This window comes from Solea senegalensis, linkage group LG1 (assembly GCF_019176455.1).
Source record: "Solea senegalensis isolate Sse05_10M linkage group LG1, IFAPA_SoseM_1, whole genome shotgun sequence".
Taxonomy (NCBI): domain Eukaryota; kingdom Metazoa; phylum Chordata; class Actinopteri; order Pleuronectiformes; family Soleidae; genus Solea; species Solea senegalensis.
Window position 1 is genome coordinate 40612048 of NC_058021.1, and position 13668 is coordinate 40625715.

The 13668-nt window shown below is 39.5% G+C and overlaps 1 protein-coding gene across 2 annotated transcripts in view; it reads right to left on the minus strand.

Moving 5' to 3' along the window:
• Window positions 1-11628: 11628 nt before the first annotated feature.
• The window catches only part of odad2 (outer dynein arm docking complex subunit 2), a 42792-nt gene continuing 40752 nt past the window's right edge, over window positions 11629-13668 (minus strand). For both annotated transcript variants that reach the window (XM_044041843.1, XM_044041832.1), the window contains exon 21: window positions 11629-12371. In XM_044041843.1, the coding sequence (XP_043897778.1) occupies window positions 12255-12371 (117 nt within the window). In that variant the 3' untranslated portion in view covers window positions 11629-12254. The remainder of the gene's footprint in view (window positions 12372-13668) is intronic.

Here is a 13668-nt window from a genome sequence, read left to right on the forward strand (position 1 = left end):
ATGACTTCATAAGTTAAAGTAATTAATAAACGAATGGTCTAATTAAGCATAAACTAATGTTATATACACCAGTTACAAGTTATAAGGTGCCAAAATGATTCATTGTATCAACATTCTTATTGAAGAATGTAGTACATAACTGAATATAAACAATATCAATTATATTATAATAATATGAAATATGACAAATTATTATATTATGTTATTATTAATATTATATTATTATTATTCACACAATGTGGATTAAGACTATCATTGTGCTAAAGAGAGATAAATGTGAATATGTGAGTATGACTCACAAATTGTTGCCCTGCCCCTGTGCTGCCGCTGTATACACACAAGCAATACCTCAGGTCTGATAGTTTTGCTTGACGGAGCTGGAAATTGGAACATGTAATCTAAAATTGGAAATAAACATGACCAATTCTTAACAACGTCTTCAGAACAAGACAGAAAGGTGCAGTCCACCAGGTGTGGTCAATCATTCTGACAGAAAAAAGAGAGATTCCTCTCATCTGAATCAAAGTATGGAGTACAACACTTTATTTCAAAGAGAATAATATTTTTCACATTTATCTTATGAACTGTTGTTTAAACACAGCTGATTCTTGTGACGTGGCGTCAGTGTGTACAGGCTCTACCTACTGGTGTAGTGTGGTCTACTGTAGGTCTACTATAATGTCACTGTCGAGTTCAGACCACAAAAAAATATATATGCACAGCATGGGTTGCCAGATCAGCAGCGCAATAACCTACAAAAAAAGTATGCACATGCTCAATTGTATTATATTTAATTAGTGTTTTGAATGAAAACTAAAGTTGATATGTATTGATGCACATTTCTGTTGCAGAATGAGTCATTTGCTTTACCTCGATGTTGAGTCCACTTCTACCACCTTATCAAGTTAGAGGGTCATTTAGCAGCACCTTGGTGGAGCTAATTAACAATACTTCATAGTGTTAAGTCTAAACCCTCACAAACCTGAGTTTTAAATGGCCCTGCAGTCTTTTTTTCACGTTAGTTTTACAGCACTTTCTCTCACTTTCTTTGTACTTCATACCTGATTAAAGCAGCACATCCTGTGTTTTTTTTGGAACATCTTTGTCTCAGAGCTTCCTGAAGCTGATGTCAGTATCAAACACAGACATGGACTTTTTGCTGCAACAATAATTATTCCCTCAGAATCAAACCAAACACAATCCACGCTGCTTTTGGTGACATCGTGAAAAAAAGAGATAGATTCTTACTGTATATAGCCAACGCCACTGTTGATTACTCCTGATGTACCCTCTCATTGACTTCCATTATAAAAGCTGTCACAGTATGGGCTCATGAGTCATAGGTTCTGTGGTGCTCAGCTGTGTGTTCCTTTGGGGTTTATCCAAGGTAGTGATTCAAAGGACGTGACTAAACAGCAAGAGCCATATGAAGGTTTAGGGATCTGTGTAATTATTGTTTATTTGTACTTATTTTAATTTAACAGGGGAAGTTAACTTTTACTAACAGCTTGTGCAAACATGCTATGAATGGCCCAGTCATGTAATCACTTTAATTAAGGTTGGGGAGGGTTTATTTGCGTTGGTAATACACAATATGTAAGTTTTCTTTCTCGCCTGAAATGAACTTGCTTTACCTCCCGTGACCTCGTCTCTGTTATTGAAACCCGTGGGTCAGAGCAACCTTCTCTAGGGATGAGAAAATAAAATAAACAGTTTGTCACTATAGCATCTCTAATTCACCTCCTCCAGCTATTCTGGTTTAGCTCACTGTATCAGTATGTGCAGTATGATTCAGGAGGTTCTGCAACAAGCCCTGCATTAGCATGTCTCTGTTCCTCTTCTGACTGGAGTTCATGACTTCCACTGGCCACTGGTGTTGTTGACATACAGTCTTTAAGGGTGCACTGGTCACTATATTTCACTGGTAATGATTTTCTGAAGCTTAGACCAACATTTTTAGTGTGTTGTCACAGCCAGCTCTGATTTGACATGTGTTGTGTTAAAACTATGCAGGAGCACAGAAACTGAGCAGGTTAGAAACTGAAAACCTATTTTCATATATCACATCACCACCTGCTGTGTATGCATTCTAATCCCTAAGACTACTTTCAGTAGTAGTTGCAGTGTGTTTGAATCTGCAGCCATTCACTATCAGCCTGTAGCTGTTTTAAATGAGCCTGTTGACTGTGTTCTCATCTGTTTTGCCTTATTGTTGCTCGATATCTTTGTTTATGCTCTGCACCATGAAAATGAGGATCTCCCTCAATCAATTCACACAATATGTCATTTCTGCTCACTATCTGCAATTAAAACAATAAGAAAAGCACTAGTTTGATGACATCAGGAACAGGAACTTGTTATTTTACGCGCTCCACTGTGTATTTGAGAACGGAACATAGTAGTCGTGATCCAGTAGTAACAAAAAAAACACAAGACGTTTAGACACAGATGGGTAAAGAGGATGATGTCATTCAACGTTGACCAAAATGAAATGGTCCATTACCATGAATAGAAATATGCCGTGTTTCCATCAGGTTTGCTACAGTGCAGTATGATTTTTTTTCCCATTTTAGACATCCTTGCCCTGGCAAAAATGGTACAGTCAGGGTGGAGCCAAGGTGAAGTGGTACAACCCACACCCCGTCTACCAAGTGAAGATACTATTCTCAGGGCTTTACCATTCCAAACAGTACTATGATGGAAACGTTTTGGCTGATTGCGCAGTAACATCAAATGAAAATTAAATAAATGCTACAACAGTGATTATTAGAATAATTGTTATTTTCATGGTGTTTTTCTCAACCCCCAGTCACACATGCACAAGTTGTGACCTGAATTTTAACATCTTTTATTTCTCTCACTATAAATCAATACATTAGATGACCCAATTGGTGAAGTAAATTATAAAGTGCAAACATTAATGCCAACAGCCAGAAAATGGATGTATGTTGTAGAGTTGTGCCAAAGAAAACAAAAAAACTGATACCATTTGGAACAAAAGCTTTTTTCCACAAGACACTTTTAAGCTGGTGTGACACAATCTCCCCAAAGATATCGAAGCTTGGTCTATGAGACACTAAGTCTGTGTTATAAATTAGGTCTGGAGCATCAATGAAACATGCCACTATCCCCCAATGTACTGTTGTGCAATGTAATAATAAACCACTCAAATACCCCTCTGATAAACACCCAAATTCCAATCTAAACGCGTATCTATATGTTGATGTGTATCAGTGTATGAGATATTGTATGCTCTGCATTCCAACATCTGAAGTTTTGTTTTCATAAGAGGAAGGAAACCAAACCGCAGGGTTGTTTTTTTGTTATACATCCACCCTACCTCTTCAGTCCAAGGTAATTTCATTCAAATGTCAGCAATATTTGTGGATCATGTTCTTACAACATGTTTTATATACACACGTCACTCACCCTTGTATTGTTTCATATCACATACACTGGATTTCATTCGAGTGTGGGTTTAGCATGCGCTGCCAGACGGGCAGCTGTGGTGAAAGTTTCTTGCTCTCATAATATTTGTTTTTCTCCTTAAACTTCCAAATTAAATCTGATCCATTTACAGAAGACACACCAACTTCTTTCTTTCTTTCTTTCTTTCTTTCTCCCTGATTGTAGTTGAGCATAAAAATCCACATTTTGTACCCTTAAACGTAGGACTAAAAGCAGACAGTCATTTATTTTAGGGGAATTCATCATTCAATATGCATTAAAGGATCTGGCTGAGTAAGGTGGCCATTACTTGAAATCAGTGTTAGCTCACTGTCAACACCTTCTACTTCTACAATCCAAATTATTTTTTAAAGCCCTGCTCTCAGCACACATAATCTGCCCCTCGTTTAAGATGATGTTTTCGCTGCAGACCGGGGCTTAATTTCGTCATGTAAACCAAGCTGGAATTATATAGTGGGACGCACTGACTACTTGTAAAGCCACAGACATATTTGTTCTATAGTTTGCCAGTTTTGGTGGAAAATGTGACTGAGGAGAAAATTTGCAGGTTGTTTAAAATGACCCAATTACTGTGTTTCAGAGAGGTTTACACATTCAGGGCAATAATCAGTGAGTGGAAACGTGTGCCGTTCTTTACATGTCTGGTCAAAGTAGTCAAGAGTCAAAAACAAGTGTCATTAGATGTCAGTGGGATGGGTCCTTAAAATTACAGCTGTGGATAATTGTGACTTGGAAAACCCAGATTTCCTTCAAGCTTCCTATTCTCTGTTGTCTTTCTAAATATGGCTTTCCAAGAATACAGGAACGGCTACTAAAAGGGCACATGCTACTCCACGGGGTGGAGATGCCAGTCAACTCTCCAGTGTACATGGAGGTGATGGATATATCTGTCAAGTAATGTGCTTTTATTGTGAAGCGGACCCACTGGTGTAAGTGTGCTTTCTGTGCCCCCAGCCTTTGCCAAAACTACTCACTCTTGCTACAATAACACAGAGGCATATTTGACTTAGTAATTTTTTAATGCTAGTACTAAAACTTCAGCGAGATCTTTCAGTTGTCCATGTGTCAACGCCTCTATAAATCTGGTTGTACTATCTTTGGTTGTCTTTTTTCTTTGTGAGCAGACAGTTGCAAAGTGCTGAAGTATTTGGGAGTGCTTGGGCAACCTGACAGACAACAGTGAGCTAGACTGGAACACGAGGGTTATTTATGCATCCCACAGAGGGAAAGGACATTTATTAATGTCAGAATTAAAGCAAGTGAAAAGAAAGAAAGAAAGAAAGAAAAAACATTGGCAAAAAAAAAGTCACATAAAAGCCGTAAAACATCACACCACTGCAGAAAAATGCACCTTTGAACATTCGCCTAAATTGACCATGTTAACAAATATTCTTATTTCTGTGAAGTAACTCAAGTCGGCAGCATTGACTGGAGTTTGATGCTTTGTGCTCGTGTCTCAAACTGCGCAATCAGTTACAGATTTGAATAGGATGTTCTATAATGCCTTGCTGATGATTTGTTGATTTGGTGCTATTTCCCTCGGTTGCATGTCTTCCCATCAGGTCCAAAGTTGTGATAGCCTGATGAAAAGACACTGATGAAAACTCATGGATTGTATAATTTTTGGTGAAGTGCCATATAGTGCTCTCAGGTTGGTTCAGGATCCAGTGAGGGGAAACCTGGCTGTACTTATGGTTCACAGCTGTGTGGCTGGGAGTGCGTGCCAATTCATCACTGTCTGTTGTGTGAGGAACTTGGCATTTTTGAGTATCTTTACTAGACATTATCCTTTGTCTGCAAATGAATGTATCTGCCTGTTGGCCATCAGTATCCCCTCCTCTCCAGTTTGTTGTAGGTTGCTTAAAAACCTTTCTGTACACCACATGTCACATTAAGAGGAAGGTTGACAGTGAACCAGTGTACAAAGAATTGTTTCTTTTAAAAAATGCACTTATATTTTGAGGCCAGTTAGTGAGTCTCATCAAATCAACGAATCCTCAATTTCAAGGTCAAGTATAAAAAAAGCTATGACCTGTTAATGCAGTTGACAAGCATATCCTGACCCACTGCCCCCACTCTCTACCTTTTACTGACTACAAAAGACACACAGACAACAGATCCGGTCAGTCGGCGGTTTCATTAGAAATGCCTAGATGTTGAGTGCCGTAAAAGTTCGCTATGAGACACGATGACTAATCTAAAATAAATCTTGCATGGAGCCTCCTCCAAACGACTCTACCGCTTATACTCATGGGATAAAAATGTCATAAAGTCTGACTGTACGTGCTCACACACCACCTATTTTTATTTTTACCATGACATAGAAATGTGCTAGTTCCTTGGTGAAATAAGTATTCTCAAAATGGAATTTGTTTTATTTAATAAAGAATCACTGGAGTAAAAATCACAGCACTGAACTGTAAATTCACACTGTTTTAAGAAACAACAATCTTTTTTCAGTCTAACAATTTAGACTGAAAAAAGCCCAGTGGTGCAAACAGTGGTGACTTGGCTTAGGTTTCTACAGGTCTACATCACAGAGTTGTTTGAGTCTTCACTGTCAGTGAAATGAACTGAATATGCAGAACATTTCAAACCAGTCTGACCAGGCATTTACTTTTTTATCAAAGACAAAAGCCACAGTTTGGCCACTTTAACAGGAAGTGGCACCAAGATTTAAATATGTGCCTCTCAAAGCCTTTAATAGCATCTGGAATCTCCTGTGCCTCTACAGCATGGAGTAACCAGGCCATTTTTTTTATAATTTCCCAAAATAAAATGCAAGAAACGACAAAAAGATGGAAGTGGCCTCTTCACACAACCACTACACACATTGTTAGAATTCACTTTTAGTACAACTTCACACTTACACTGCCCATGCTTCCATGCATGAGGCATTCTAAAACACTGTTTTTGTCTATTTTTTTTATTTGCACGTGGCTTGAAACAATGTGACTAGAAACTGGTCACATTCTCTAAAATTGACTCCTGCATGCAATTATTGCTTGTTGCAAATGTTTAACTTTTCATCATAATGCCAGTACAGCCTGCAAATAAACCTGCTTTTGTCTTGCACAACTAGAATAGCAAACAAATAAAGTAGAAAAAAAACGGCATGCACCTATGCTGGAAGTCTGACAAAGAGCCTTTTGTGATAAAACATAAGTATTTGCAGTACATGGGAGCTTTAAGGTGTGTGGATCTTCTCCCTTTTTAAGATAAGATTCTTTATTGTCATTGTAGTTACACAATAACACGTTGGTAGCTCACAGCAATAAGAAAAGTGTTGTCCTCACCCTTGTGTCCTCTTCTGTTACACCAACTGTCCTCAGGTCCTCCTTCACAACATCCATGGACCTCGTCTGTGTCCTTCCTCTTTTCCTTCTACCAAGCAGCTCCATCTTCCACATCGGTTTTCACTATCCCTTCTCTGCATGTGACCAAACCTTCTCAACCCTGACTCTCCTACTTTATTACCAAACAGTGTCCCTCGTATATGCTCATTTCTACTCCCGTCCATCCTGGTCACTTCCAACAAAAATCTCAGCATCTTCAGCTCTGTCGCCTGCAGCTCCGCCTCCTGTCTACAAGTAATTGTACAAAGTAGAAATATTCTGTATTCTGTGTACATTGCTGTTTACACATAACCAGAATAAGAATTCTGCAATAAGAATTTAGAGTAGAAGCTTTTTGCATCTTTACATAGAAGGGTGTCACTTCACATCTATGCTTTAAAAGGCCTGATACATGCAGTCAACATGTGTGAAAATAATCTTCAGCCGTCAAGATCACTAACAGTAATAATCCTCTTTTTGAGACCTTTATGTAGCCATGACGCTTGCAGAGTTGAAATGTGACCCCAGACATCACAGTATTTGCCAACAGGTTTTTTTCTGTTTGCTTGTTAGCTACACTTAACGGAAAGGGACGTCGGGATTCATTAGCGCTATGAGAGCTCTTTCAAACTGGAACTGAGAAATGCAAATGGAGCACAGGATGCCCCTTTGACCTTGTGAGGAGTACAGACGACTCCGAGACGCTGTGAGCATCTGAGGGATGGAAATGGATGCCGAGAGGCAAGGCCGCTGAGCAAACAAGAGGGCGAGCACGACACGCGAGGCTCGCACACCAACAGACCCGGTGGTGTGACCGTGCTGTAATGGTATAAAAGCTAATTTACAGACCAAGAACAGAGGCCGTGTTCTCGCCCCGGCCCCTCAGCAGCCAGAGAGCACTGCTCTGCTCTGAGAGACCGTTGTGTACGCGCATGTTTTTAATGGCTGCGTCGCAAGCAAACCACGCTGCTGCTGCCACTGCTGTGCAACAGTTTGTAATTTTATATTAAAAATGGCCCTTAGATGCTCAAGGGGATGAAAAGCCACTTCTAATATTTGGAAAGGACTTTTACTGTTCATTAGTTACTTTTATGAAATATTGCTGCAGAACGCCTGGGGAGATGTGGGATCTTTAAAAAAACGTTAGTTCCATTTATAAACAACTGAGCTTGTATCATAACACACGGCTCACACTCCAAAGGACCGACTAACTCCAGAGGACAATAAAAATAAGCGATATATATTTATTACCAAGTCCACCCAAAATGCGGAGAGACAAAAGTCACAAGTGCAGAGAGGATATTTCCACGCATCAGTCTTGTGTAATATGTAATAAAGTCTCAAGTGTGGTTACATCCATCACCCTGACCCTATGGGAAATGTCTGCCTCAGTCTGGACGGGGTGAAGGTCAGGCCAATGGTGAGACATACCAGTTGAGATACATGGGTGTGGCAGATGCCAGGGCCCGCATGGACCTCAAAACAGGGGCAACAAACATCAGGGATATCCCTCCACTATTTCAATCCTTTCTGTGAAGCAATGAGAAGCATGGGATCCTGAACGGGCCAGAGCCGGACGTAATTGCTGCCTCTGCCGAGGCGTGGAGGCATAACCTCTAATTTCCTGTGAATAATGTCCCTGTGTCAGACAGCAAGCCAAAGAAAGTGGCAGTTTCTTTTCTCAGAGGGTTTGTGGCTCAGCTAATACACTCAACTGTGGCTTTATGACCAACAGGCCCGAGGGCCAGGCTCCTGAAAGCAACTCACGACTTCCTCTCAGCCTCTGCCATGAGCTCTGCAAGGTTCAATGTCAGGTTTAGAGCGGAGCACAGTTTATTTACAAGTGTTTAAAGACTCTGATCAAGACACATCCAGGAGGCTGTTGTACAAAAGTAGAATTATATTGTTATAGTAATAATAGTAATAATAATGGTAACACTTTAGATTAGGGAACACATATTCACTATTAACGAGGTGCTCACTAACACGCATAAACAGCACACTCGCCCTTTATTAGTAATTATTAGGCGCGTATTAACACCTTATTCTACATAACCTTATTGCACCTCTATTACGACATGAATTAAGATTTTTCCTGATTAAGGTGTTAATACGTGCTTAATAATTACTAATAAAGGTCTGGTATGCTACTTATATGCATGTTAGTAAGCACCTAGTTAATGGTGAATATGTGTTCCCTAATCTAAAGTGTTACCATAACAATAATAATAATACAGTAATAATGTCACTGGCAATCTTGTAGAATTCTTCTTGAATGCAGCATAACTTTATTCAGATTTTCCATATCTGACTTTTTTTTTTTTCGCTATCTGAATTTTGGAACCAAGCAGTCCGCACAATCATCACCGGAAAATCGCTGCCGCTCAAGCAGTTACTCTCTCTCTCTCTCCTGTCAGAAAGCCCCTCTCCATATCACAGCTTTAGCATCTAAAACGGACACGAATGTGGACATGAATATACAGTGTTGCCCTCGTCACTGACTAAACTGAAAACATCTTTGCAACCTCAGCCATTTCTAATGAATTAATAACAATTAGAACGTGTCCCTGCTTCCGTGCATCCAACTTGAGGCAAGTTCAGCCAAGATAAGTGACATATCCTAGTTGAATCCCCCAGGTATAAAGAAATGACGTCACATCAGTACAAACCTGTCTACACAGGGCACATATCCTTGGTCATACTTCGCACTTGCTGTGTCCACATGACCATTACATTTGGGAGGAGTCTCACGTAACTGCCACTGCTGTGGACTAACATAATCAGCTGTTTCCCACCTCAATGCCCCGGACAATTGCTCGCTTTACTGACCCTATTGGTACGCCACTGCAAACACAAAAAAAGTGCTGTCTAAATTCATATCTAGCCACAGAACGACTTTACCCTGTGACTTGCTACTAGGAAGAAAAGAAACATCAAATGTGAATGTAAACAATGCAGGACTTTTAAAGCTTTATGAGGAAGCCAGGCAGGCAGAGAGCCAGACTAGCTGTTTCCCTCTGCTTTCACTCTTGAGCTAACTTAACCACATCCTGATTTTTGCTCTGTACTTAAAACACAGGCATGAGACTGGTATTGACTGAATTCATCTCAGTGCTCTAAAGTAAGCTAATAAATGAGTCCCCAAGGTGTTGAACTGTTCCTTTAAAGGTGCCCTAAAAGCTGGAACTAAGACAAAGATAAAAGGATGAATAAGGAACTCACTGGGAGAAAAGAAAGTGCAATGTATCCACACAAGAAGAAAACATTGCTCCCTTCTTTGTTTGTTTAACTGACTAAATGTGTTCTCCTTTTAACATTTCTTCAGAATCAGTTTTGACATTGGCCGTGCTGCAGAGGCCATAAAGCCTGCTGTGTAGAATTATAGACCCATTAATCATGGTGAATTTATTTGCTTTGAATAGTTTGGAGACAGTGGCTTCCTTCAGCTCCTTTTTTTTTGGAGGAAGTTGCCTCTTCAGAGTAATAAGTTCACTCCTGCACTCTCGTCTGTCCACGCTCCTCTGGTGACCCCCGCGTGCAGCTGGTAGTGTTTAAACTTCAAAGAGCGACAGAGATTATTCAACCACGTATTGTCTATGTTTTACTAATTTTTGATTTTAGCACGTGGCCAATACTAATGATGAAAGTCCCATGAGCTTTTGTGGCAGTGTGTCTGTGGTTACTGCTGAGCATCTGAGCTAACTGGGACCAGGACAGCGTGATCAGAGACAGATAGGCTGTAAGGCTAATAGACATGGAAAAGGGCCATGATGGAGGCTTACAGCCTTTTTTTTTTAAATTCTTCAAATATTCTACTGAAATCTGCTGTCAAACCTGACATGGTCTGTTTACAATAAACAAGAACACAAGACAAAAGGACCAGATGATGCCAGATCAGCAGCACTCATTTACTACTGCTGTGTCTAAATCTGTACACTGCTAAGAAAAATAAATAAATAAAAGCAGTAACTAAATACAATAACTACTGTTGGGGGAAAAAAAAGAGTAGAGTAATTGCTGTATTTTCCAAAAATCCTCATTAGATTGATTTGGACTTGCCGTTGACTGAATGCCATAAAAGTGCTTTGGTACACGGATGTTTCCAACTGGCCACATACCTACATTAGTTTTTGCTTTTACTGACAAAAATAATGAGCTTGTTTATTAAAATGTATTTTATTATTTATAATAAATACTTCCACAAAATCTAAAATGACTATAAATAAATTCCAAGTAATGTGGAAAGTCATGATTTAAGTTCAGTCCTATATGTAATACCTGTGAAGGAGGCAGGTCACAGGATTGTTTCTTATCCCCTTGTAAAACTACTGTTTTGTGTGTTTTGTGTGTTCATAAAATGTTGTTGTATTTACTGCATACACAACGTTGGTGCTACAAAAGCAAGAGTAAGTATTTATCGTTTTGTCTTTTTGCAGATTGTGTGTTTTCTGAGTTACAAGCCCAGCATATATAAACAGTTCAAGAGGAGACTGAGTAACTGAAACAGATGTGGTCCTTGTTTAGATATTGTGGTCATGAGTGGATTACTTATGGTACGCAGCTTCAGTGTCTCACGCCGATCAACGTATGGGGTCTTTGGCAAAGGCCCAAACATGGGAAAGACACATTTATTTTTATCATCACAGTTTTGGAACTGAGAGAGAATATGGCTTCTTAAAATGTTTGTATGAACTTATATAGATGAGGTAACTGATATAAGTGAAGAGCTCAGGATCAAAGTTCTCCACTGAAACAGAAGCAAAAGGGCAAGAAAATATACACTCATCCAAATAGAGGTAACATATTTTATTTGAAATGTATTCTCATGTATTTAATTTGAAATTTGTGTTTTTAGTTATTACTGGTAAGAGACTGTACAAAATAGTTTTAGGGGTTTTATTGTATTTCTTACCTTTGCTTTGTACTGTCACTCCATGTCATGTCATATTTCACATCACTTCAACAGCATTATAAGACTACAACAGAAGAGTTGGACCATAACAACCAGTTTACACACATTGAAATGGAACTATAATGCTGAAACTCCAAATCTGCAACAGAGCTCCTGTCTACATGTGTTCCCTGTTCCCTTGCTCAGTAACAGAGGTCATATCTTGTTCATCCAGCACGCCTTGTTCCAGAAACAGAGAGCAGCTGGAATGTCTGGAAGTATGCAACGTTTGGTATGTTTACCATTATTCTGTGAAATGCTAATTCTACTACTAATGTGCACTTTGTGCTGTTACAAGGTGATTTTTCTGTTCACACTCTCAACTCAGATCAGAGTTGAGTTGAGCAGGGGGAGGCGTGTTGAGAGGAAGGCCCAAAAGCAAACACTGGGGGATGGTCTTTTTATTTTAAAAAGTCAAACATAAAGCTCACCTCGTCTTTCCACCACAGTCATTTGTGTACAGTCCCGAATGGATTTCAATATGTTGGAAAAAGTGAAGGTCAATAAAATAATATGGCCTTCCTATTCGCCACAGCCAGGAGTCGGATGTTGCGTACACAGCCAGCAGCAGCTTCCTGGAGCGTCTTGTCATTAGAGCCCATGATGTGGATGAGGGGCTATGGGAATAGTAGAAGAAAGGGCACAATGATTTCCAACTTTTGACTAAAGCATACAGAGACTGTTTGAATACAGGTGGAAGCAATTAAAAAGGTGATTCATATTAGTGAATTGACACAGTTTGAGTTGTTCTTTGTCTTTGAGATGGATGTGAGATATTGTTTTTGTATGCAGTATGCGTTATGTCTTAAACTTATTTTTCATTTGTTTACTTATTTCATTTTATTACCATACAGCACTTACGACTGTTATAACAGTTTTTTTTACATAAATTGGATTGGACTGGGTTTTACTTTGGTCCTTCGTTCAAACCTGGCTGAGACTGAAAGTTTTTCAGTCAATAATAAAATTTAATTAAGTAGGACGCAATTACCATTATTGAGCAGTGTCCCAAGTTGTAATAAGTAGGTTTGCTAAAAACATTCATGGCTCATGGCTATGCTAACGACCATAGGAGGAATGTGCAGCATTGCGTTGCTCTGTAAAGGAAGCCAGACTAATGCCAATCGGAGCAGAATGCAATATACACACTTCTGCATTGTGTACTCATTTAACCAGGGAATGAATATCAATTAAACATATTCGTGGGGGTATAATGCAACTTTGGAAAAACACCTATAACCTGGATGGTTAGGCTACATGTGTTGGCATCAGTCACTGCAAATCTGCACCAGTGCTGAGTGCAAAGGTCAACAGTACTGTGGATACTTGGTGACACTTTTAAGCTGCACTGTCACGTGTCCCTCTGTGTGTGTGTGTGTGTGTGTGCATGTGTGTATTGTTTGCGGGTGTGTGTGTGTCCTACTTCCAAACCATGCCTCAGCAAAGGGGTTACAGCTGCAAGCACACATGCTTCTGTAAGTTTGTTCAGATGAAAGGCATGCAGGGCGAGCTTGACATTAAAAACCTGAGCATGAACCACACCACTCGACAGCCTTTCCGCTGCTCCAAAGGTCAGATTATATCCGACTATTAGTGGCTTGGGTAATGGATCTTGCTAGATCTTATTGCAGAACAGGGCTTTTTTTTCTGCTTTCCAGAAATTCTGAGTTTCCCACGTTTATTGCTTGGTTACATAAAAGTGAACATTTAGAAAGATTATTGTACCTTTAAAGAGCAGCGAGTTTATGTAAGACTAAGCAACAAAAAAAAAATAACACGATGGATATTTGGAGTACCGCTGAGTGGCATGTGTTTTAAGGGGAGAGCTTTTTTTCCCCCATTTTATCTGCAGCAAAATCACTACATTATGTCTGTGGGCAGTTGTGGGGCGGAATCAAAATAAAACTAAATGTA